Source organism: Tasmannia lanceolata, unplaced genomic scaffold, assembly GCF_043159265.1.
Source record: "Tasmannia lanceolata isolate RefF3 unplaced genomic scaffold, GAP_Taslan_0.1 ptg000037l, whole genome shotgun sequence".
Taxonomy (NCBI): Eukaryota; Viridiplantae; Streptophyta; class Magnoliopsida; order Canellales; family Winteraceae; genus Tasmannia; species Tasmannia lanceolata.
The window spans coordinates 14622494-14649926 of record NW_027518714.1 but is presented as its reverse complement, the minus strand read 5'-3'; the positions used below and the strand labels follow the sequence as shown (position 1 = coordinate 14649926).

Genomic DNA, 27433 nt, shown 5'->3' with positions numbered 1-27433 from the left:
TGATGCAGGTAGGAGACCAACTATTGAGCTAGAGGCTCAATCCCGATGTTTATCTTCATTACCAAAGAAGAAGTGGAACTTTTTGAGACAAGACATTTTCATTAATCAGATTAGTAGATATCCTCATTGAAATGAACCGTATGAAGACATGATACTAAGACGCTTCACAAAATGCTAAAATAGAAGGGATGGTTCCAATGTTTCCATTTTCAGTTACGAACTTATTTATATTCAGACTCAAAAAAGAAAGTAGCATGGGGAATGTAACAGTAAAGGACCTCTGGCCATTCTGCATCAAGGCTTCCAAGAACCATTCTTGCAGCTTGCAACCCAAATGCAGCATGCCGGGCAGTATTTAGAAGACCACATGTATACTCACTTCGAAACCTCATCAGATAGCGCACCGCCTACGACAAGAGTGAACAATGGTCACCAATTAAAACAGTAAATACGAAGACGGTTTTAGAAAATTAATAACAGAAGTATAACAGGTTTCGGTCTGCCAAAACAGACTTATATGCTAGAACAAATAACATAATTACTGCAAGCATATTACCGGTAGGAAAATAATGTGCACAAAAACATGTGGAATTTATAAAGGTCTAACCCCAAATCACCAATGTCTTCTTCAGATATAGTAAAAGAGGAATGGTATCTAAATGCACCTTATTGTTAATGGCATGACAGAAGTATGTCAATTTATTACAGTGCTGGCAACAAGGTTTTAGGGGATGACCTGATCGGACCATACAATCTATGGAAGGTTACTCAGTCACATGAAATAATGGAAAGTAACAAGTAGAGCATAGTGACTACCACCAAAAAAGGGGCACGTGAATGATAACCATTTAAAATCACGTTGATTTACACATTCTATATAAAATGATCTACATGACAATATGCATTATCATCATCTTTTGTCATTCTTTACCTTTATCTTTCTCTATATTATTTTTTGCGGGATGTGATATAATCAGATGCAATCATTCAAAAAAAAAAGTGATATAATCAGATGCATCAGACCTCCACCCTCAAGAACAGCATGCACGGGCACCAAAGAAGGAAGATGCCTCCATTGTACGGTGCCAAACAAGAGGCACCTATTTTCTTGTCAATTCAAATGTGCCTGATGTCACATCAGTTCTCTTCTCTTTGTATGTATTTCTTTAAACCTTTTGCGTATTTTAAATATTAATGAGAATTAAGAATGCTCCAGTCACAAGTTTACCCAATCTACTGCAATTTGCCTATATTTATTACCTAAGACCTTGTTGAGGATATATATAGACTATCTGGAAACTGAAACTTTAGCTAACCTTTGGGTGACCTCAAGATGCTTGGTCCTCTACTGAAATATTAGACTTGGGACCAATTAAATTGCATCTGATATCGCAGCACAAGTACATCAGACTTATTTGATACATCCCAGTCCTTCATGAGTTGCTATACTACTTGATTAGCTCCAGATGCCATAGACTCTGTACTAAAGTTCTGCAATTGATCGTGCAACAGTGTTTTTTATTCTTACGCTTTCAGTGTACTAGATTTGATCCTAAAAAAATACAAGACAATGCATCCTATCCAATAGGCATGTGTGCAGACATTTTTAAATTGGACTTTGAAGAGAGAAACACACCCTTCCGTGCATCAAAAGACGTATCATTGAATACAGTGAGACGTAATGGAGATATGTGAATGAGGTAGAGTTTGATTGTTAGTCATGAGATGGTGCTCGATAAGACGAAAAATTTGAAGATCAAGGACAAGGAGATGATATTGTTCCCAAAGGACACTGAAGGAAGAGAATATAATCATAGATTGAATTATGGAAATGGTTCAAATAGCATAGGGAGTTAGAGAAAGCATGGTTTTAAATTCCGGCTGAAACATTTCGTTTCGGCCGAAATATTTCAGTTTCGGCACAAATCGAAACGAAATTCACATGAAGTCGTTTCTTTACAAGATTTCGTTGAAATTTCACCGAAATTTTGAAATTTCGCCGAAATTTCATTTTTTGGGACTTTTTTACAAAATTTCCACCGAAATGTTATAATTTCCATCAAAAATTATGAAATTTCCACCGAAATAACCGAAATTTCAACCAAAATCGCCAAAATTAACACCGAAATTTTAGACATTTCGGTCGAAACTAAAAAAAAAAAATAAACGAAATCATAATCACATTTTTACATGATTTTGGCCGAAATTTCGGCCCGAAACTGAAACATTTCGGTTTCAGTGGTTGCCGAAACCGAAATTTAATACCTTGCTAGAAAGTGCAAGAAAGGAAGCAAGGAGATATTAGAAAAGAACACTTCAAGTGCTATTTCCATCTTAGAAAGAAAGGACACTTTTCACGAAGTTGTAGAAAGAAGCTTTTCGGTGTTGATCAGAACTCAATCAGAAGCTAGTGATGATGATTAGGGGAGAGTCAAGAATCATTTGCAATTATCCATGAGTTTGAGGTTGAAAATTTTAACACAGCGATTGTCGTGGATGTATTAAAAACCATGTCAGAAAAGGAGTGATACGTGTTCGTTGTCGCAAACATTTAAGCCCGTTGCATTTGATGCACACTTTTTTCTTTTTATATCTCGAGGCACAAGGGTAATTTATTCAGTGGTTATTTCTTGGCTTGTGAGATCAATGCAGTCCCATATTAGTTAGAACTACATGTTTCTTGAGATGGCAAAGGAGATCTCGGGAACAATGTTCATGACACCTATTCTTAAGCTCAGAATTTTGCCCAGGTGTATCAGCTTCGCCAACAGACAGCAGGTCTTCAACAGGGGAGAGAAACCCCTCTCACAATATTATGCTAGTCTGCGGAATATATGGGAGGAAATTGACCACATAAATGTGGTAAGCTGGAACGACCCTGAAGCCACTAAACTGTAATGTAAGCTATGTATAATCATGATTTTTGAATTCCTAGCATGGTTGAACCAAGAATATGAGATTACAAGACAACAAATTATAGGTCATGAGTATGCATTTGCTCTGAGTTAAAGAGAGCCGCCATAATGGAATGACATTCACTCAGGACCACTCAATTATGGGAGCTGCCAATAAGGTAAGGGGGGAAACATGAAATAAGGAAAGCCTGAGGATAAAGATAAGCTTGTTTGCGAGCTGTTATCTACATCGTGGAGGAGAGAGAGATTAACGAGTGAGAGATAGAGAGAGAGAGAGAGAGAGAGAGATATAGGCGTGAGAGGGAGAGAACCAAAAAAGTGAGAGGGTTTGTGCGAATACATTCCCTCGCACCCTTAGTTATAAATTCCGTTCCGGTCGCCGTTCCGTTTTGGCTACTGGAACGGAACGTTTCGGTGTTTCGGCCGTTTCGTTCGGTGTTTCGTTCGAAACTTTCCGTTCCGCTCCGGCGAGGGGAATTTTACAAAAAAAAAAAGTTAAAAATATGAAAAAAAATTCAGTGGGTATGGTGAATTTTTTGGAATTTTTGTTCCATTCCGACGAGGGGAATTTTTGGGAATTTTTTGAATCTTTTTTGAACTTTTTGCAAAAAGACGAAAATAGCCCTCCAAACAGCACCCCCACGGTCATAAAACGAGGGTAAATATGTAAAATACACTCCCCAACAGCCATACGGGCATTTCTGTAATTTTTTGGATTTGTTTTGAATTTTTTTAATTTTTTCCAACTTTCCAACCCCATTCCGGCCGGAATAGGGGGTTCGCCCATTCCGGCCGGAATTCTGGCCGGAATGACCGGAACGGACCGGAACGGAAAATATAGGCATTCCGTTGCGTTCCGGCCGGAACGGAACGGAATTGATAACTAAGCTCGCACCCCTCTTGGGTTATTAATATAAATATATATTACATAATGACATTATTGCCCTTATGGCATCTAACACTCCCCCTCAAGCTGGAATGTATATATCATACATTCCAAGCTTGTTACAAGAATCCTTTAATTTTGCACACCCCAACGGTTTGGTAAACATATCTGCAAGCTGATTTGCAGATCGAGTGAACACTGTGCAAATTTCACCACTTTGAATTCGCTGACGAATGAAGTAACAATCTACTTCAATATGCTTGGTTCGCTCATGGAATACTGGATTAGTTGCGATATGAATTGCAGCCCTATTGTCACAATACAACTGTGCTGGAGATGTCGATGTGAACCCAATTTCTGATAAGGAGAGAAGCCAGATTAGCTCCCCACTTGTATAGGACATACCCTAAACTCAGCCTCTGCACTTGACTTGGAAACAACATCTTGCTTTTTACTTCTCCATGACACCAAATTACCTCCTACAAATGTGCAATATCCAGTAGTAGATCTTCTGTCTGCAGGAGATCCTGCCCAATCTGCATCAATGTATCCTTCTACCTTTCCATGTCCATACTTTCTAAAGCACAAGCCTTTACCTGGAGTACCCTTCAAATATTTGATAATCTGAATAACAGCCGACCAGTGAGAAGTACATGGAGAACTCATAAAGCGACTAACCATACCCACTGCAAATGATATGTCTGGCGGGGTGACAGTCAAATAATTAGTTTACCAACCAGTCTTCTGTAACGACCAGGATCATTCATCAACTCCCCCTGATCAGGAAGAAGTTTTACATTTGGATCCATAGGAGTAGCTGCAGGTTTCACCCCCATTGACCCAGTCTCCTCTAAAATATCTAACACATATTTTCGTTGTGATAAAGAGAGACCATGACGTGAGCGTGCTACCTCAATACCAAGGAAATATCTAAGCTGACCCAAATCTTTAGTAGAAAATTCTCCTTGGAGAAAGGATTTCAAATTTTGTATGCCAGACCTGTCATCTCCTGTAATTACAATGTCATCAACATACACTATCAGAAGGATATATCCAGCTGCGGACTTGTGACTGAACACGAAATGATCGACAGCACACTGCTTCAATCCAAAACGCAAAACTGCATTACTGAACTTTCCAAACCAAGCACTCGGTGATTGCTTCAGACCATAAATTGCCTTCTGAAGACGGCATACTGAGGAGAACATCTCCCCCTGAGCAACATACCCAGGAGGTTGCTCCATATAAACCTCCTCAGAAAGATCACCGTGGAGGAAGGCATTCTTCACATCGAGCTGATACAAAGGCCAGCCACGATTAACTGCTAGGGAGATCAGTACACGTACGGAAGGAATTTTGGCGACGGGAGAAAATGTCTCCTGATAGTCAATGCCAAATGTCTGAGTATACCCTTTAGCAACAAGGTGAGCTTTGAGACGCTCTACCAACCCATCTGGAAGATACTTAATGGCAAAGACCCAACGACACCCAACAGGGCGTGCTCCAGAAGGGAGAGAAACCAGCTGCCAAGTTTTATTCGACTGAAGTGCAGCCATTTCTTCGTCCATGGCAGCCCGCCAATCAGGATGATTTAGAGCATCTGTAACTGACTTAGGCAAAGTAATTGAAGACAGGCTAGAAACAAATGAACGAAAAGATGGTAAAAGATGCTCATAAGAAACAAATTGTGAAATGGGATGTGCAACAATACGCGACCGAGTACGGCTAGCAATGGGTGAATCTGGAGTAGGAGAACAAATACCTGAAGGAGGACAGTCTGACTGCGGAGGAGGATGAGCTGGTGGAGAGGGTGCCTCATTCATAGCAAGTGGCAGAGATGACGCTTCATTCGTAAGAAGAACAACCCGTCGAGATCGCCGAGTATAAGTTTGCATGGCAGACTCGGTACTTTTCCCTGCAGGACCCGGGGAGGGGTCAACAACATTTGTAGGTATAGTTGGAGAAGGCAGAGTGTGCACAGGAGGACCCATTACGATAGGGATTGGTACACTGGGTACGTCAACTGACAAAGGAGGAGGAGAATCAACCGAATACGGATGGTCCTCAAAAAATGTGACATCAGCAGAGACATATGTCTTCCTAAGGCGTGGACTATAACACTTATATCCCTTTTGGGTACGAGAGTAACCCAGAAAGAGACTTCTCTGTCCGAGGCTCCAACTTGTCAAGACCAGGAGACAAGTTGTGAACAAAGCACGTACAGCCAAAGACACGCGGCAGTAAGGGAAACGGATCTCTTAAAGGATACAAGATTGAAAAAGGTGTTTTCCCAGATAAAACAGATGAAGGAAGACGATTCCCAAGATAGCATGCTGTAAGAGCTGCATCTCCCCAATGAATCTTAGGAACTTTCATCTGAAACACAATGGTCCGAATCATAAAGTAGATACCGAATTTTCCTTTCAGCAACACCATTTTGTTGCGACGTATATGCACATGACGACTGATGAATGATACCACGTGATACAAGAAAATAATGAAATCCATTATTCACAGAGAAGTATTCTTGAGCATTATCAGTACGTAAACAATTAATGGAACAATTAAACTTGTTAGCCACTTCAAAATAAAATTTACTAAAGGCATTAAAAACTGCAGATCTATCTTTAAGTAAAAACAACCAAGTGGCACGAGAAAAATCATCAACAAATATGATAAAATATTAAACCCATTTATTGAAGCAGTTCGAGAAGGACCCCAAACATCAGAATGTATAAGTTCAAAAGGACGAGACACTTGACTACGAACTCGAGAAGGGAAGGGCACGCGATGGTGTTTTCCCAACTCACACGACTCGCAATGAAAAGATGGAACAGAATCTGAAACAAAAGAGGTTTTCCTAAGCATGTCAGCAGGTGGATGTCCCAAACGACAATGCCACTGATAGGCATCAACTGAAGTACGAAGTGCAACACCAGCTCCAGCGTGGTCAAGATAATAAAGGCCATCAATCTCACGGCCCAAGCCAATCCTCATCCCAGTCTTCATGTCCTGAAAAACACAATAGGAAGAAAAAAAGGAAACCGAACAATTTAGTGACTTTGTTAATTCAGATAACAAGTTAACAGGAAAAGAAAGGACATAAAGAACATAAGACAATTGAAGACCCATGGAGGTGGAGACTACACCCATCCCAGATACAGGAGATGTAGTTCCATCTGCTAAAGTAACAGTACGAGGGCCCATAGAAGGAAAAAAGACTGGAAGGAAGAGAGGATTGTAAGATTACCAGTCATATGATGTGATGCTCCTGAATCAATGAGCCATGATCCAGAAGAAGTACCAGAAAGAAAACATGAGGGGCTACCTTTATGTGCAAACGTGGCAGCTGGCTGCTTCCCTTTTTCTCGGAGACGCAACAAATCATCATATTCTGCACGAGGGATGACCATGGTGTCAGGAGTCACAGAAGGAGCGGCGGAGAAGGAAGGACTATCAGAAGCTGCAGCAAAAGCACTCGCAGGCCTGTAGGGTCGAAGCTCAGGATGTAAACCATAGCAATAATCAACAGTATGTCCCTCCATAGGACAATGAGTACAATAACGGGACCCACGACCACGACCTCCTCCATCGCGGCCTCCCCCTGACTCACGACCACTGCCACGGCCACGGGCACGCCCAAATCGACCACCACCACGACCACGATCAGGCCCAGCATACGTCACATGAGCAGACCCATCCACCATTGGGTCACTAGGCTGAACTACTCTCATACGCTGAACCCTAGAAAATACATCTACAAGGGTGAGAATCGAACCAGAGCTGACAATCTGCTGTCGGAGCTGAAGATAGTCAGGCCCCAACGAGTCAAGAAATCTAACCACATGTAACTCCTCCTGACGTTTTTTAAGTACGATAGGATCTGTAGTAAATGGCATCAATAGATCAAGTTCTTGACAAAGGGCCAGATAGTCCATGTAGTGGCTGTCCACCGGCTTGTCGCCTCTCTGAAGGTTAAACCACTCGGAAAAACGATCACATATGCGCGTAAGATTATCCACCCCAGAATACATCGTAGCCGTTTGCTCCCAAATTTCTTTCTACGATTGAAGATACATCAGAGAAGCAGCAATATTGGGTTCCATGCAACCCCAGAGAAAAGAGCGGATCATAGCATCGTCCTCGCGCCACTGACCATAGGTTGAATCACTAGTAGCCAGTGGCGCACGCTCAAAAAAACTAATTTTTCGACGGCCAAGTAAATAAGTGTAGACAGCCATCTTCCACGGGGGATAATTAGTCCCATCTAGCTTTATAGAATTCATCTGAAGGGGAGGTTCGACATGGGAATAACTAGACTGGCTACTGTATGATGAAGAACGAATCTCAACAACCTTGTTGTCAGCATGTGGCTGAGAAGATTGCTCCACAGATTCCATAATAAAGGCACTCAAACACCAATAGAACTACTATGAATCTTCCAACACCCTCAACACCGCAAAGAACTGCCAACAACACACAATAACACGACACCACAACAAGTACCCACCAGCCACAATAGAAAAAAAAGATACGAAAATCTCCAACACATCAACCAACAATAACACAATCACCAACAACCAGCCACAACAATACCACCACCAACAAAGACCATCTACAACCGTCGATAGCAACCGATCAACAATCCATGTAGCAAACCAACCATAAACAAATCACCAACATCGATACGCGACGACATCAACAATCGGTTCCAAAGCAAGTAAGAGAACGAACGAAACACACAACATTTAATAAAATAGAGAATCACTCATGAAGGGTCCGGAACCAAAAAACAACGAGAAACGGGAAGAGAAAAGGAAGTCTAGATCATAAAAAAAAAGAAGAGAAAGAGGGCTGTTTGATGACTGATTTGGCTTAAGAATGGAATTTAAAAAAAATGTCTAGAAGAACATGGGCAAGGTAGGAGAGGATGGTTGTATGGAAGATTAGGGTTGGATGAGAACCAGAAAAGGAGAGAGTGATGGTCGGCGGCTAGGGATTGGCAAGATGGGTGGGGCGGTTGGATTGGGGTTGGGAAATGTGAGGTTCAAATGGAGGTTGGGAGGGAAGAGGGGTTAGGGTTAGGGTTTAATACTTTAATCCAAAAACCCAAAGTTTTGAAAAAAAGAGGAAAAAAAGATGAAGAAGAAGCCTACCTTTCTTAACCTTGAAGCTCTGATACCATGTTATCTACATGGTGGAGGAGAGAGAGATTAACGAGTGAGAGATAGAAAGAGAGAGAGATATAGGCGTGAGAGGGAGAGAACCAAAAAAGTGAGAGGGTTTGTGCGAATACATTCCCTCGCACCCGTCTTGGGTTATTAATATAAATATATACTACATAATGACATTATTGCCCTTATGGCATCTAACACGAGCAATTTGGAAAGAACCAGCATACTAAAGACACATGTTGGAAGCTAGTCAGGAAGCCTACACATTATATTAAAGAGAAAGACCCAATACCAATGCTCTAACCACCAATTCTGGTTCTTCTCATACGACTAATGCACTTATTACTACTGCTGATGGTTCTTCTACCTCGAATATGTAAAATTCTGTCCGAGAGATGGAACATCTTAGTCGATTAGATTGCTTTCATTGTTGGAAGGTGGCATTCCAACTGCTTCCACTTTATTTTCCCAATAAGGTACTCTTGTTTCTGCAAATCATGCTTGTTTTTCCTCTCCTAATCGTTCCTAGATTGTTAACTCCCATGCGTCAGATCATATGACAAGCTTTTTTACCCATTTTTCTTCCAATCAACTTTTATGTGGTAGAGATAAAGTGACTATAGCTAATGATACTTTATGCACCATTTCTCGGAAAGGAGACATCAAGCTTAGAGATCACCTTACTTTTTATTATGTTCTTCATGTACCTGAGTTGAATCTTACTCTTCCTTTGGTTGACCACCTCAGAGATCACCTCAGAGACAAAAATATGTTGATTCACAATATTAGTCTTCCTTTGGTTGACCACCTTAGAGACAAAATCTGTTGGGTGAATCTTCTCCTTGAACAAAGCACAACAATACAAGGGTTTACATTAACAAAATGTATAATAACAAAAATTCCCTTAATGACCAAACGAATTCACTACTACATGGAACTTATGGGTCTAAGCGGATTCAATCCACTGAAGACATCCCATTCTGCCTCGCTACAGTTGACAAGAGCCAGTTTTGATGATTCCAATGATGGTCAATGGCTTGACTTTTCTGAGCATACAATCCTGATTTCACAAAGGCCTAAGTTTTAACAAAAGAACCCTACTTTCCAACAAAAAGCCCAAATTTCAAACTGTTGGAATATGATCGATGTAGGGACTGCTGGCCCATGTTTTCAAATTACTCAAGACAAAGCTTGGGGCTCATGACCCCACCATTTTTCAAAAAACATCTTCAGAAAGTACCAAGCTAGGGCATTTTGCGGAAGAAAGCATTCACAACTGCGCTCATAAACTTTTACCTCGCGAAAAAAGTTACTTTACCCACCAAAACTTTTCACCACAAAGGGAATAGTCCCATATCAGCAAATTTTGTTAAGATCCCGATGTTTGGGGCCTCTAAAAGGCTCTAAACCCAATGAAGAGGCATCGAATATTCTCCTTTCCTTTGATCTTGTGCAATTGCCTCCAAAGCAAGAGATTGGGGAATCAACCCTATCTCTTTTGAGAGTTTGGCATTGGGTCCACTTGGCAACATCTAGGAGCTGTATGTGGGACCCACGGGAGCCCAGGAGTGACCGAGGAATCATCGCAACACATCGATCCCCACACCAAAATGCGAGGTAACCTCTAATTCCTTTCTTCCTTTCATTAAGTAGTTATACTAGGCTTTGATAATCTCTAATTGGTAGGTTGAAAATATTTAAAATAGGAGTATAGAATATTAACTTGGTAATAGTAGTGTAAAATAGTCTAAGTAGCTTGGCAATTGTAGTATAAATAATTTAAAGATCTTAGAACTAGTAGTTTAGGTAGCTTAATATTAGTTTGAGATGCTTTAGATAAATTCATAATAGGAGAAAAGCACCACCTTATTCATAATATCCTTTTAATTAATTAATTGTGAATTAAACATAGTTGTCGGGGCTGTGGAGTGTGGGGAATGGGCTGGAACTGTGTGACCCAGACCTCTACTCTACCAGTCAACTGCTTACGCACTACTCTACTAGGACACAAGTGATCAGCCAAACGGACCCTTGCATACTTGACACATGGAACACACTAATGCATATACACCTGAAAAGGAGGTTTCAGTGTTCCTCAAGGAATGTAAAATATATCGGTTATTTCTTATCAACTAGAAAGTCGGATTCTACAAATGTAATAAACTCCTTTGGCTAAGGGTGACATTATGTAATCTTCGGTTAATTCAACAAATGATACTTCTGCACACTTTTCGAAATTTTCTCAAGAGAGATGTTTAAAACATGTTCAAAATCACATCACATAAACAAGAAAAATGAACTTTCAAAAGAATCAAAAAATTGAACCTTACATCCTACTCCAACATATAAGGGAGTAGGATGCATATGAACAGAAAAATGAAATTTCTAAGAGACCTTAATCCTACTCCCTTATATAAGAAAAGGGTTTTCAAATCCTATTCATTCTATAACGACTCAAACCTAAATAAAATAATAACTTAGCCTATCAAAATATAAAATATGGGTGGTAATCTCAAATCTCATCCCAACAATCACATGCTTCCCATTTTTGACTTTTCAACAAAGTGGAAAATCTCACAACATATGGAAAAGATGGGGTCATAGTTTACCGCGGATGCAACTCACCACAAGCGATGCATTATTTGTGCTTTACAGAGAGTGGATCCATCGCAAATAGTCAAATGTAGGTGGTAATCCTTTCACTGCACATAGGTGGTAACCCTTTGGAAACTTTTTGAGCAGCGGTGACTCTAACAAGATCATAAAGATATTAAAAAATGCAACAGGGGATGGATAGTGATCCTCCTAGATTAATTAAAAACAATAGCATGCTTATCAATTATAGAAACGTAAGCACTATTAAGAAACAATTTAAGTGCAAAAAAGTAGAAATCTAGTCATATGATTTAAGGCATTTTCATCAACCATCGAGGGAGAACATGATCTTATTAGATAGGATGAGTGATATGAGTGAGGGGAACCTGCTTTAAACTTCTTAGGATCTAGGGCATGAAAGAATCTTATTAATCAACATCATTCTCTCTCCTTCCATCCCAAATAATTTGAGATATTTTTGAAACAAGATTTGTTTCCCTCTATCACATATTGATGAGTGACTTTGCTTGTTCCTAATTCAAATAAACTACATCAGGAGTAGGTGTCTTCAATCTACTCTCTTTTTTTTAAATGGTCTTCAATCTACTCTATTCAAACATTTCTTAGTAATAGTTGTGTGACTTTCATTTTTATTGTTCACAACCTTCATTTCTTAGTAATAGTTGTGATCAGAAGACTTTTGTTCATTAAGTGTTATTTCTGAGGGAAAGCCGTTTTGGCAGTTGATATTAATTGTGATTTCAATAAATGGGACACAGATTGCTAGAATGCTGATACGTACAGATGAAACAAGAACAAAGATAATATGAATGTGAGAAATCTTCAGGGATGAGATGGAACAATGGTATCTCCAAATATAGCCCCTCTGGGATGTAAAATATGTCTCTTCTCACCATCCCCATAGTGACAAATACTTCCAATTACGTAAATCAATAGTTCAAACCGCACTCAAAGGTAGGGCATTTCCAATTGATATAGAAAATTCTAGCAAGAGCGGAGTGACTGGTTTCTCCAGACAAGGAATGCGAACATGGTCGATTGATATAGAACCATTCTGGATTAAGATCAACACCCTTTTTTGGCTGATCTTCACAAATCCTGGCTAGGGCTGAAAAATATTAATCGAGCCTCAATCCTAGGGGATTTCCTATCTTATTCTTATACCATGTAAGCATTTGAGAATGGAAAAATGGGTTCACATGTTACAATCTAACTCCATATCAGTATTTATACATTATACATGAAAGAAAACAGACTAGAATACCCTCACTTTTAATAGCCAGAACACCAAACAATGTTATGCCATAATTGTCCCTTTAAGCACCTAGGTCATGACTCATGAGGCAACTTATATATTTTCTATTTTCTTCATCAGTAACTGTACATAGTGAGAACACCTCATTTTATGTCAAAGAAGAAATTTTTGCCTATTCTTCAGACTAACAATTCCACCATCATAAAAATTCAATCCATATCAAAGAAAAAAGATAACTTATTGACTATGTTTCGAACTAACAAATTACACCATCATCTCAAGATAAAAGCTCATACCTGTGCCCTCCACCACCTCCTATCCATTTTACGATGTTGCGTAACCAAACTCCCATCTACCTCAGTTGTTGGTTGAAAATAGCTCCAGGGATTACCCCATGCCCTGCATAAAAAGTCGAGAGAAAATGTGATACAGCTTCCATCTTGTAAATTGTTTTGAAAACTGTGTTTGAAATCTTACCTAGGTATTCGCCCGGCCCATATCTCCTTTGAGGTGTAATTCTCCTTCCTTGTTACCATTCCTTTTTCCCAACCTTCTTGTCTTGTCATAAGTTCAAGGGCACGATCTCGACATTCAGTGGATGTTTCAGAAAAGAAGTAGCAAGACCAGTGGGAACGTGACAGACCTGTTAGGACAGCTATTAGACTTTAGGATAACTTTTGTAAGAAAATATTTTCTACCCTCTTTGTTGAGTAAAGATCTTAAAAAACCTAAGAAGGCCTAAAACAACAGGAAAATAAATTAGGGATTTGCTAGCGTCCATCGCAAAAGGCATTTCACGGATGGTCTGATGCATCTGACAACAGCCACCTTGTGAATGAAGACAAAATCTGCTGAAAAGTGAGCCTCCGTGGCTGCTGTCAGATGCAACAAACCATCCACGAAATGCCTTTTGCGATGGATGCTAGCAATTAATATGCTCAAAAGTTTGAATTAAATTGGAATGAGAGACCTTCACAAGTGATGCAAAGCAGATATATAAGGAGAAGAAGAAGATGAGAGAAACATGGCAAACAAAAGATGTATAATCTAAATAGAGATAATATAATTGAGACTATTACCTTGACAGCCATCGTGGTCGGCCCGATTGAAGTAATTTGTGACAAGAACCCGTTTTTCATTGATCGCAATAGCAAGAAGCCCACACATTCCAGCAAGCTGGGCTCCAAGACCAAATCCAGGCAGCCTCTCCCAGTCCGCGACAAGAAATCGTACATGAGGGTCACTGCAGTTTGATGGGTGTTGGTGGATCCATATATCTAGTTGCACTCTCCTTGTGAAAGGAATATTGTCTGCATCCGATCCTACAATCTGAAACGTTAGCACTATAAGTATGTCAGGATTTAGAAGAAATAATATATTAGAACTATATGTATGTCAGAATTTAGAAAAAATATTATGAAGGAAAATAATATATTGTATACCATTTTTATATATTACAAGGAAAATGACAGGAAATAACTACTGCCAGACTTATGTAGACACTCCTTACAAGTGAAAAGAGAAGACAGAAGCGAGTGCACTATACAAAATGAAATAGGGAAGTTTCCAAGTAGAGCATTCTGTCAGCCCATTCATGCATATGCTTGCCCATTCAGTGTACACAAAAACACAGGTAGTAAATGTATGAAATTACAAACATATATAAATGCCAAAAAAAAAAAACACACAAATAGACAAACATCCAAATATAAATAGGTACATAAAGAAATAAATAGGAACACAAGCTAAAAAGCATACATGCGGGTGCATGCATGCATGCATACATACATACATACAATGATTAGATTCAAGAAATCGGATGGTAAGAGGAATTCCTGGGCTAGTTAATATCAACGTATACACATACCCAAGGAGGATAAGCCCCTTTCGATTTCGCTTGGCGTGCATACCCGAGTAATTCCAAGCCTAACAGCCCCTTCCAAATTGTCCAAGGAGGAAAGCTTCCATTCTCTTCACGGCTATCAAGACGCTGATTTACTTCGGCACTCAATTTACAATTCTCCAAATGAGGGGCATCGGGCACACTTGATCTGTTCAAGAACTCATTCTCTCTATCTACCAATTCATCCAGCATAGCAGTCCAAGCTGAATATAACAATGAGACTCTCTCATCATCACATGATTCAGTGTTTCCCAGTAAATCCACCTCCGCAACAACAACCTTTGACATAGAATCACAGGCGCCACCTCTCACAATATCTAAAATTGAAAAAAGAAAATGCTCAATTTACCAATGTAATTACTGTAATGATCAGAAGAACCATGAAAAAAAGTGGTGAAACTATCTAATGCAACTTTCACATCAGAGAAAACGGTGTTATCCAATGCAGGGATTTAGCCAATGCAGTTTTATATAGCATAAGCATTCATCCAATCTGCAGGAGCAGCAGAGAGAATTGATATCAACTCTCACTACAAATCAATAGTCGGAGCAGTTACTATTTTATCATTGGTCATTGATAAATACTTCGAAACTTCTTGGAAGAATACAGCCATCTTTGTTTTGCATGGATTATTTGAAATCAAAATCAGGATACATGCCAATCCAAATCATGAATTTTCTTCACAAGAATTGTATATTGACACCAAGATCTACCCAAAGAATGTTCAAAATTAAATTTATTCAAAGAATGGGATTTTACTTTGCCAAAATCAGTGTTTCAAAATGCTGGTCTGGGCCAAAAAATACAACCAAAGCAAATCCTATTCAACTGAGCATAGAGCGATCGAGTAATCAGTAGATGGGTCGAGTACTCAATTGGAGCCATAGTTTTAAATTTCCAACGAAACCGACACGAAATGACCAAAATGTTTCCCCTTATGACGAGTCCTCAGTTTATGTTGAGCATATTATGGCATACATCAAACTACCAAGGAAAAGAAATAAAAATGTTCGCTGCCGGCTGTCGAAGATGAAGATTGTGAGGGACATGGATGCCTCTGGGAGCGTGCGGGAGATGGCTTGAGAAGCCCAAACTCCTATTACAAAGAAACCCTCTGGTAATCTCTTTCCACTTGCATCTAGGGTATTGATTTTGTTAAAGAGAAAAATTAGGGGGAAAATAAGATTTTCTCTTGGGGCTCTTAGTAGGGTTTTTGTGGCATCACTTTCACCTTAAGATCCACTGATTAGGATGGATTGATGGAGGATCAAAATGAATACACCTCTGACTACTCACTGGATAGTCCTCCAGAGGATCCTGGATCGCTTGGCCAGACGCAAAAGATGCAAACCTTTTCGATCTCACTGAGATTGACCACCACCAACCGATGTCTTTCACTCAATTCATCTCCTATAAGCTTAACAAAGCAAACAACCTGAGCGATTGTTTGGTAAAGCTGAGCACTGGAGATAAGGAAATTTCCTTTTCGGGGAAAAACCAATACCACTCTGGGCTGTTGGATGCTGAGATCACGCCCAAGAAGGATGAAGCTTCCTCTTTGGTGAAAGAACCGCTAGTCACCAGTCACCAGTCACCAGTCACAGGGAAGCTGATAATTCAAAAGTTGAAACTGAGAGGGAAAATGAAGCTGAAAATGAAGCTTAAAAATCCTCTATGGCACCATATAACTCAGGAAAAGACAGACCAAACTCACACAAAACCTCATCACCTATGTTGGAGTTCTTTATTTGCTAACAACAAAGAAGAGACTGAAACAAATCTGAAGTTCCACAGACCCTCTGTAGATGCTGATGGTCTGAAGCTTAAAAATTCTCTATGGCCCCATATAACTCAGGAAAAGACAGACCAAACTCACACAAAACCTCATCACCTATGTTGGAGTTCTTTATTTGCTAACAACAAAGAAGAGACTGAAACAAATCTGAAGTTCCACAGACCCTCTGTAGATGCTGATGGTCTGAAGCTTAAAAATTCTCTATGGCACCATATAACTCAGGAAAAGACAGACCAAACTCACACAAAACCTCATCACCTATGTTGGGGGGCGCCTAGGTATGGGACTGGGTGGGACCCAGCCTGGTATGGGACAAGTTTAACGGGCCTTGCCTAACGTGTTCGATCAGCTCTGGAGCTTTTGACGTATCGGTAAGGTACCTATAACATTTGGTATCAAAGCAGCCATCACGTCCCGTGTTCGAGTCACGAAAGGGGCAACCTGTGGAGAGGACTACCTGGAAAGGGCTACCTGGTAAAAAAGGCCAGAGTGAAAGCCGCTAGAGTGAAGTTGCCACAGAGTGGGCCACTGCTGAAGGGGCGACCTGTGGAAAAGGATATCTGGAAAAAAGGTCAGAGTGAAAGCCACCACAGAGTGGGCCGCTGAGGATGGCGGATTCAGAAGCGTGGTAGTATGTTACGGTCTTGAGTGGGGGCCGCCTAGGTATGGGACTGGGTGGGACCCAGCCTGGTATGGGACCAGTTTAAAAGGCCTTGGCTAATGTGTTCCATCAGCTTTGGAGCTTTTGGCGTATCGGTAAGGTACCTAACAAAATATCATAGATCAAGTGGACCAGTATCCTTGAATGAAAATGGCTCCTATCTAGCTACCGAATAATGTTGAGGGAATCTCCCTCGATAATCAATCTCCTCAAGTCACCTCTGTTTATGATCCGAATGCCCTGGAGAGCTGCTCACCTATGCTTTGTTTGAATCGATAGTTTCAATTGAGCCAGACAACACCACCTACTCCAGTTGCACCCAGATTATCTAGACTAGGTTCGTCAAAATTAAGCTTAGATTGACCTGGCCCATGAGGGACTTATTCAGGAGAGGGAGACGCCACACGTCACGACTAGCACAAGTCTCTCTCTATCTATACCAAAGATCGTAAGTAGAAACGAACGTGAATGAGGAGAGAATCTTCACTCAGGATACGGTAAAGGCAATCACCTTTGCAAAAATAATGAGCACTCTTAACGGAACCTTTCAACGCCCGAGTGTTCCGTTCCTTCCAGAACCCAGATAGTAGCCAACAAAACCACACTCCACATAATCTCCCCTTTCTTTCACCATGGGATGAAAAATCAACATTCCAAAAGATCAGAGAGACGGGCAGGCAAGACCCCACGCATATCAAATCTCTTGAGGATCCAACTCCATACATCTCTTGCCAACTGACAATGTAGGAACATGTGATCCACTAACTCACCAGACTCCAAACATAGAGCACAGTGACCAATGATCATCATATGGCGATTTCGCATTTTATTCAAAGTGTGGATTTTTTATCTTCTATGGCGGTCCAACTGAACACGCAAACCCGGGGTGGGGCCGGAATGTTCCAAACCTTGGTTAAAAGCGAGCTCGCTACGAAAGGAACTACTAGGAAAATGATTTGATTGAGAAGACTCCAGAGGAGCACCAGATCCAAACCCTCTTATTGAAACCGGTTTTTTGATATAGCAGAATTCTAGATCTCCAAAATCCGAGCTATTCCATCTAATTCTCTGTTAAGAAAGTTACGTACCAAATTTATCTTCCAAGAAATTGTATTCTCAATCCACTAAAAGAAGTCTTTGACGAATGCTTCCTTGTCCAATGCTACCGTGAACGTGAAGAGTTCTGGAAGCACCTTCCTAAGGGGAAGTGTTGTACACCACCTGTCTTGCTAGAACATGATCCTATCGCCCGAATACACTCTAAACCGAAACCCTTCATTGATTTTTTTTTTTTTTTTTCACATGAGGATGTCCCTCCACATTGTCAAACCACTAAACCCTTATCGGTCATCAGAAATCAATTGATCTGGGTGGATCCATATTTATTTTCAATTACTTTGACCCATAATTGAGGTCTCTCTTTCCCAACCCTCCATAACCATTTTCCTAGAAGTGCTTTTTTGACACCTTTTAGCCTTATAATACCAAGGCCACCTGCCTTGATGGGCCTATAGACTTCCTTATAGGAGACAAAGTGAAGCTTCCTCTTTTCATTAGTACCTCCCTAGAGAACCTTTGAATTTGCTGAATAGTAAATACAGTTGTATCACACTGATAGGGCACCTGAAGACTGATAAATGTCAGCAAGCATGAACTTAATGAGCGTTATTCTACCACCCAGTGAGACAAGGTTCTGCTTCCAAGAATCCAATCTTCTCTCCACCCTTTCTACTATGAGCCTCACACCTTCTTCCCAGGCCTTCCCATGCCCAGCGGAAAAGCAAGGTATGATGTCCGAAACTGATCCACTATACAGCCAAGTAATCCTGCTAGGCCATTAATTTCATCCTCAGAAGTGTGTATACCCAAATTGTACTTATTCTAACATTTCCTTAAGTTTTATCTTAAAATTCTATCATTTCCATATTTTTTTAATGGTGAGGTATCACTTCCATGTTTCCGTGATTTATATAGCATTTCCATTGAAATTTCCAACCAAAAAGTTTCCATTTCTACAGTAACCAAAACCGATACTGAAAGCAAAATTTAAAACCTTGATTGAGGTGGTCATAACTCAGGAAAGTCAAAGGAGTTCTGATTGACTTGGTAGGGAAAAATGCGGAGTCAGACAATAACTCGGCCAAGGTAAAAGGGACTCAACTCAAGCAAGTTGAAAATTGACGCGGGGCGTTTTCAAACAGTGGCCAGAATTCTCAGAAAAAAGAAAAAAAACAACGATTTAAACCAATAAGAGAAACAAACATTCTTTTAGAATTGCTCAAAAACAAAAGAAATATACAACCAAAGAACAGATGAGGAACACTTCAAAAGCAAAACAAGCATCTTATAGAAAACCCACAAAATGGAATTTTCTCTTTGAAAATCTGCATGGATTCCATAAAACATAGATAAGATTCAAAAAGATAAAACCAATCTGCAAGAATTTCTCAGACAGAAAAGAAATCAACAAACACAGGAAACAGAAAATATGAATATACTCTGTATAGTTGCTACATACCACCGTCTAAGGAAGTCGAATTATGTGGAATTGCCACGGCTAGAGCTGAATAGCCAACCCCAGACTCGGCAGTTTTAAACAAACCATGAGGAGCCAAAAATAAGTACATAAGAAAGACACCAAAGAGAAAACCCACCATACAAATTTTACATGGAAATGAGTTACTCATTTGCAGAGCTTTCTGGGAAATAACTCTTTCAAGACTCTTAGGACCTGCTGTTTCCATTTCTCCTTCTTGTGAATTACTTCTCTGATTCAAACCAAATTTACATGAATTAACACTTTCGCCAATTGTTTAACCTTTTCTTCAGGAGTTTCGGACCATCTTTCCAATAGCAATAGCATAATTTTTCTCCACTTTCTGTCAATCGGAACTTACATCAGAGCATGAAAAGAAACCGTTGGAGCTCCCATTATGAAAAATGGTCAAATTTACAGAGTAAATCATTGCTAATTCACAGAGTAATCCATTGCGAGCCACCTTTCACAACTGCAATTTTAGAGGGGCATACTATATCTCTTCCAATGCAAAACCACATGAAACGGCTTTCAATCCTTCTCTCCTGAAAAACAATGTTTAATAATCTATTAAACCTTGAACTCAAAGATATAAGAGAAAAACAATCTAGAATCTCTCTAAACCTTCACTTCCAAGGACAAAAATCCATTTAAAGCATTAAAAACAAGAAGTGAGCTCTGCAAATAATACAAAATGAACTCTGAATCACATTTTATTGAACCACATTGCCAAAATTTTATGCCAGGCATAGTTAAAAGGAGAAAAAATTACTTGAAATAAATAATAATCATGCGAGAGAACACCTTAGAAACCACAATTCTGCAAGTGGGATACACAACTAATAACGTAACAGAACCTTAAACAGAGGTCATTACTCATTACCTTTTCTTCTTTTTTTTCATTACCTTTCACTGAAGAAACATAGAGAACAAAGTGAGAAAATAACCGATCTAAAACACAAAGAACTAAGCAGAACGAAGACATAATTTCTATAAATTTTCCAAAGACACACTACAAAATTTTCAAATGAAGTTGGGAACTAATAAAGAAGCTTGCAGGAAATTACCCAAAAAACCTTGAGCAGAATACATTAAATTCTACTGCAGAGGGTAGCAAAACAGAGAAAATAAAAGAAAACTAAATAAAATCTAGAAGAACCACAAGTGAAAAGAAAAATATAAAGATTAACTTTAAAATATTAAAAAAATGCCAAAATCACATGAACTTCTGTGAAGAAAGGTATACAACAAAGGAAGGAAAATCCATTTGATGTTACAATAAATGTGCAAAACAACAAACATCAAAACTTTGATAGTGTGAATTATTAATAAAATTTGAGGAGAAGGGGAAAAATCTAAACAATCTTCACGCAAACCCGTCCTTTTTTCACTGAAGAAAGACGAAAGCAAACTAACCGAAATGAAAAAAAAATTTAAATCAAAAGTACCCTCAATTTTACAATGGAGATTGTGCAAAAATAAAAAATAAACACCTCAAAAATCTTCCACAAGATCACATTATCTTTCACTGAAGAATCATAGAAAACGAATAAAATAAACCCATTAGTAACTACAATAGGGCCAGGAAAAATATGAAAAATAAAACTATCCCAATCTTGAAAGTAGATTACACAACTAACAAAGGAACTTGGAGGAAAGAACTTAAAAACCTTAACCACACGATACATTTCAGTGAGAATTTTAGTAAAAAAAGGTTAGGGAAAAAGGAAAAGAAACATTAAATTTCATCAGAACCTCTTCATCTCTGGAAATTTACAACAGAAACAAATTAAAGAAAAAAAAAACCCACAAACCCACAGAAAACCATCAAATTGTGAAACATAAAAAAAAAAACCTCAAATTTGCATGTGGGTATCCATTTAGTAAATAAAGTTGCAGAAAATGAGAAACCCATTTACCTTTTATAGAGAGAACACATTTCATTGAGGAACAAAAAACACAGTACAGAAGAATCATGAAGAAAAATGAAAAATAAAACTCTTAAAATTTGCAAGGGGATTATGCAACTATCAAAGAAACTTGGAGTAAAGAGCTTGAAAACATTGAACAAAAAAAAATTACATTTACATTTTATTTAACTTTTTTCATCTCTGAAAATTTATAACAGAATAGAAGAAAAAAAACCCCACAAAAACCATGCAGATTGAAAATCATAAAACCCTCAATTTCACATGTGGGCAAGCAACTAGAAAGAAACTTGAAAAAAACAAAAAAAACCATAGACCTTGAATAAAAGCACAACAGAGGATGAAAAATGCAAGAAAGGAAAAGAAAATAAAAAACCCAAATGAGAAAGTATCCTCCGAAATTGAGAGAACACAAAAATCTCATGACATATTCACCTTTTCTTCTCTGAAAAAACCATGAAAAACTCCCACAGAGAGTCATGTATATTGAAAATCATAAACCCCTCAATTTCTCATGTGGGCATGCAGCTAGAAAGGAACTCGAAGAAGACTAAAAAAAAACCCATAGACCTTGAATAAAAGCAGAGCATATGTTAGTGAAGATGAAAAATGCAAGAAAAGAACAAAAAAAGAAAAACCCAGTATGAGAAAGTATCCTCTGAAATTGACAGAACACAAAAATCTCATGACATTTTACCTTTTCTTATCTGAAAAATCATGTCAGAAAACCTTGAAAGTCACATTTAAGTCTCCTAAGTGCTCAACCGAGAAAGTAGGCTGATCAGTTGGCCTACACACAGCTCAGATAGTTTGGTTGGAGGTGGCATTTGATCGGTAAGCTCTTTTGTTGCCGTAGTATATTCTCTGATTAGTTGGCCCACTTGTTATTTCCAGATGGTTGTAAATTACGGATTTTGAAGAAGGTTTAAAGGTTTAAAGGTTTAAAGAGTAGTTGGGCTACAATTATTCGTTGTAAAAATGTGAAGATTAAGTGATGTGTAAGTAAAGCATACAGTCTATTTATTAAAGTTGTTTATTATGAGTGAGGAGTTGGAAGTTTCTGGTTTTCAATTTTTTTACTTTTCTACTTGGCTGCTGACACTGTTGGCAATCACAGGAACAAAACAATATTTTCCAATTAAGCCTTCCCCGTTATCTCGTATCAAGAGAAATTGAATTATTATTTTTAATTTTGATAATGTTACTGGCATTATCATGTGCTGGGAATCTAACCAGGTAGAACTCGCCCCTAAAAGCTAGCAGGTAGAGAGAGGGTGCATATTCCCTTATAACCCATCCACATCCGTTTCGCCTTTTCAATGTGGAACTATTTGCTTCTGTGTGAAACTCCAACAATCTCCCTCTCCACACGGAAGCAACATGGGAAATGTCCTCGGCTCTAATACTATTTGTAGAGAATTTAATCGGGTAAAACTCACCCCTAAAAGCTAGCCGTTGGGAGGGTGCAAATTCCCTTATAACCCATCCACATCTGTTTCACATTTCCGATGTGAGACCATTTGCTTTTGCGTGGATCCCCAGCATTATGTTTTGATAATTACACTAAATTACCTTGTCTTTTACATTTAACCAACTGTCAAAGATTTATCACAAATTCACAATTTCCAAAAAAAAGCTCTTAGAAGCAAAATTAAGAAAGAAAAGACAAGGTGAGCTAGTGAAATTATCAAAACATGGTAGTGCCAATATAAGTAGCCTTCTGATAATGCAGACTGTAGAAAATTTAGCCCAAAGTCGGGATAAATCTGGACAATCGAGATTGATGGTCTCGATTAACCATGAGGCAATTGACATGTTAGATGAGGCCGATGGACAAGGGCCGGTCAAATCAATGGACCCAATCAAATCCACATTTCATCCATGAGATCTCTAGAATCTAACATTACAGTCAATAACACCCTTGATCAAATTATTAAGAAGACTAAGTATCTTTTTAAGATGGGATAGATTAGGTAATTTTTGGGTACCACGAGAGGACATGTATGTGTGATTAAGGGTATAAAATCATCTGATCGTATACACATGTTACAGATGGGGCCCAAAAGTGACTGTTAGAATTTAAAACACGCCATTTTTTTTTTAACCGTATTAGAAGAAACATAAGCGCCTTGATATGGTGAGACGGCTTGAAGTCCCACAGTGAGTCAGTGAGAGGCGGCTATACGCGAGATTAGCTAAACTCTAAGAATCTGTGGGCCCCAGTGTAACGCTTCCCATCACAGATTCGCAGGGACATCATTATTTATTGTACTTAGAAAATGATAACTACACTCCTCTGTTTTGATAATGTGCTTACTTTTATAAGAACTTTTTTATTGGTTATTGCCAGCTTGTCGAAAATTTATAGGTAATATAAGAAGGCCGAACGTGCCTTCACCGCAAGGTTGCATGATAATTAATAAAATAGTAAGAAGATATCTATGCCCCTCGTTTTGATAATGACACTCCCTAATTTAATTGGGATTTGCTAGCCAGCCACACCTCACTTTTCGCCATCCGCGAAATTACTTCTGCGATGGACTGTAGCAAATCCCAATATAATAAGTACTTTTGAGTGTCAATTGGTAGCATTTTAGGAATTAGATTGGGTGACCCAATGCCGTTGATCGGCACCATACAATAGAGACATGTCTTAAATATCTTCAAAAAAATCTATATGATGTCTTTGAAGATCTTCACGAAGTTAAGGTCCTATTGTTAGATTATATCAGATCTTGACCGTTGGATCTACATGGTTAGAGTAGAATATGGTGTGGTTAGAGTAGAATATGGAGTTGGTTGGATGTGGTAAAGAGGATAGATTTGGATCTATATGGCTTATTGTCAAATGTAGATCATTGACAATAAGCACAGATCATTGTCAAATGTAGAACATCCAAGAATTAGTGAAATTCCAAAATTTATCACCTATTTGTATTTAGTGTTGAGAAGATTGTGAGTCCAAAACTGTTTATTGATGACAAAATTACGTTCACAGTGGACCAAACTAGTAGTGACCCGTAGAAGAATTTTAATTCAACTAGACAAATACTTGAAAAGAAGGGAGTTTGATTTACTATTTACAAAGCAAACTTGTAGGCCATTGATTGGCAATCATGAAAATATTTTTTGCCCAGAATATTAGTTTACTGTGATGGAGGGATGGAGTCCGGGTTTTTTTTTTCATGGGATTTATGTGGGAGAAAAAAAAATCCAAGGAAATTGGTGGGGAAAAAAAGTCCCAGCAGTATCCCGGTAAAATAAAAAAACCCATATTTGGTTGACCGGACTATGGTTGGGGAAAAAAATTGCTTTGTTTGGTTGCTTAAACTGTTGGGAAGAACAACATTCTTCTCAAGCTTAATTTTTGGTTCTTGGGAGTATTTTTTTTTTCCTTCCTCGGGTCTCGTGTGGGGTTGTTTTGGTTCTTCGGATTATTTTGGGCTCACCAACCAAACGGGGGTTTCCCGAGGAAATCCCACAAAAGTCCCATGAATAAAAAAAAAAGGGATGTGATATAGTAGCTGGTTTATATATTCAGTTGTAATCAGTAATGCCTATCTAAGATAAGCTTTGGCTTGTCTAAAAGACAAGTCTCTTGTCAATCAACCTTAAAGTCGTCTGTGATATTTAACATAAGCTTCTAAAAGATGAGAAAAAATATGGCGGCCGGTTGGCGGATATAAAGGGCGGAGAGAGAAAAAACCAAGCCCCTTGATTTTTATGAAGCCAAAAGTGAAAGAAGTTGGTTTGACTTGGATCAAAAATCAAGGGAGAGAGTTTTTTCTCTCTCTGCCGTTGTGGTCTGCCGACCGGCCCCCATTTAAATTCTCCTAAAAGATAATGCTTATCTAAGATAAGCTTTTGGCAACCCAATTTGGACATGCCTTCCCTCTCAATCTTGGGTGCAATTAATACAAGGACTTCCCAATAGTCCACCCAAGCACGCTTATCAATATGATCCGGTCCATTTGTGCCGGCATGATCACACCGTCTTTAACAATGATCATTTTGTATAAAATTTACACGAAAGCTCTGCAAAAATTGTATGGACCCAAATGAAGCTAGAGTTATGAGAGATGGTCTTCGTTACTGTGTTGTTTTACTAATTAAAAAAATCTTGATTGATTCTAATACTCTTATCATTTTCAATATTATCAAAGGTAAAGACAAGTTCCCTAAGCACGTTCACTATATTATAAAAGAGTTAAGGGACATATTATCTGCTATGGATTTTGTTATTACCCACATTTTCAGGAAAGTTAATCTTGTTGCAGACAGCTGGCCAATCATGACTGAGTCTGTGACACAAAGACTAATGCAATTTTCTTGGAATGGACTACTCTCCACAAGAAATCTAGAGGAGCTATTAGATGCGATCAATTATATATTCCTTATATTCATAGTAAATAAATGTCACTTGTTTTCTTTTGTGTTTTTTATTACAGGGATTAAAAGGTTTTTTTTCCTTTCTTTCTTGTATCGCGGCGGGTTAGAGGCAAGGTTCTATGTTTTCCTCTTGTAATTATTTTTTTCATATCTATAAAATTTTACGGTGCCACCCCGGGTTCCTAGATTAGTTCCGGGTTTAAAGAAATTAGATGGACCCGATTCCAATCAAATGGATTCTCTACATTAGGGCTGCAACTCGAGCCGGGTTTTACCCGACCCGAAAATAGCCTGGGTTGGGTTCAGGTTTCATGAGTTTCAGGTCGAGCCGGGTTGAGCATTCAAAAGCCCCCATGAATCTCGGGTCGAGCCGGGTTTGAAGGGGCCCGCCCGACCCGACCCGAGTTACATAAGTTATAGTATGTACATTTTTTTCTATTGTTAGTTAAAAGTTAAAAGTGAAAACCCACGCACCCACTGTTATTGTATGTGAGTGTAATTTCTGCTTCTATGAGTTGAGTTGATTCAAGTGTTTGATTCTGTATTGTTTGATTGTAATTACAACATTGTTTGATTCAAGTGTAATGTGAGTGTAATTACATCATTGTTTGATTCAAGTGTAATGTGAGTGTAATTTCTGCTTCTATGAGTTGAGTTGCCTTGCCAAACAAGAATTTTCCTTAAAAAATTGCGTCAACGTGAAAAAACCCGACCCGCCCGACCCGAGTTGCAGCCCTACTTTACATGTGGCACTGTATGATGACTTCAAGTACGAGCTGGACTCGATAAGGGGCTTGGAATTTAGGCCATGAAATCAATGTTGTGATTGACTGATTGTAGATTTAGCAATCTGAGCAGCATGCTCAAAGACGAGATTCATGATCTATAGAGGTTTATATAATGTCCGGTCCCTCTACAGATCGGAGGGCTAAGATCATCTTGTGAATATAAGTTGAGGTATATAACCTATTTACATTGTGGCCAAATAAATGAACGGTCTGGATAATCTTATGAGTTGGGCCCACTCACAGCATATAAAAGCTCGTTAAAAGGATATAGGCATTGGATTAGAAGGGGCGAATCCTTTACTAATTCTAGATATGTCGTGATTAATGTAAATTTTACAGACAAAATATGGCGATAAATATTTGAGCCCTACGAGAACTACCCGGTTATCAATTTCTAGTCTCAAGCGAGAAAAAGCAAGAAAATAAATAATAAAGAAATGTGAGCACATGGGGTGTGGTATATGCTATTAAATAAACGATTGATGCATTTGTTTCTTATTATTGACCTTCAGAGTCTGCAGATATATTTACCTCGTATTCCTACAATTGACCCTGTGTATATACGAATTATCTGTAATGCCACTGT

At 38.9% G+C, this 27433-nt stretch overlaps 1 protein-coding gene across 7 annotated transcripts in view; it reads right to left on the bottom strand.

The window, feature by feature from the left end:
- LOC143860421 (uncharacterized) overlaps positions 1-22543 on the bottom strand; it is a 28841-nt gene extending 6298 nt beyond the window's left edge. Inside the window, exons 1-8 of one of the 7 annotated variants that reach the window (XM_077371046.1) lie at positions 22368-22543; positions 20206-20287; positions 19725-20085; positions 14714-15066; positions 13926-14175; positions 13324-13489; positions 13143-13245; positions 279-407 (exon numbers count right to left, since the gene is read on the bottom strand). In XM_077371046.1, the coding sequence (XP_077227161.1) occupies positions 279-407; positions 13143-13245; positions 13324-13489; positions 13926-14175; positions 14714-15066; positions 19725-19950 (1227 nt within the window). In that variant the 5' untranslated portion in view covers positions 19951-20085; positions 20206-20287; positions 22368-22543. Of the gene's footprint in view, positions 1-278; positions 408-13142; positions 13246-13323; positions 13490-13925; positions 14176-14713; positions 15067-19724; positions 20288-22105; positions 22331-22367 lie in introns of those variants that run through there. The other 6 variants (XM_077371047.1, XM_077371045.1, XM_077371048.1 and 3 more) reach the window with 6 other exon arrangements.
- Positions 22544-27433: the final 4890 nt, after the last annotated feature.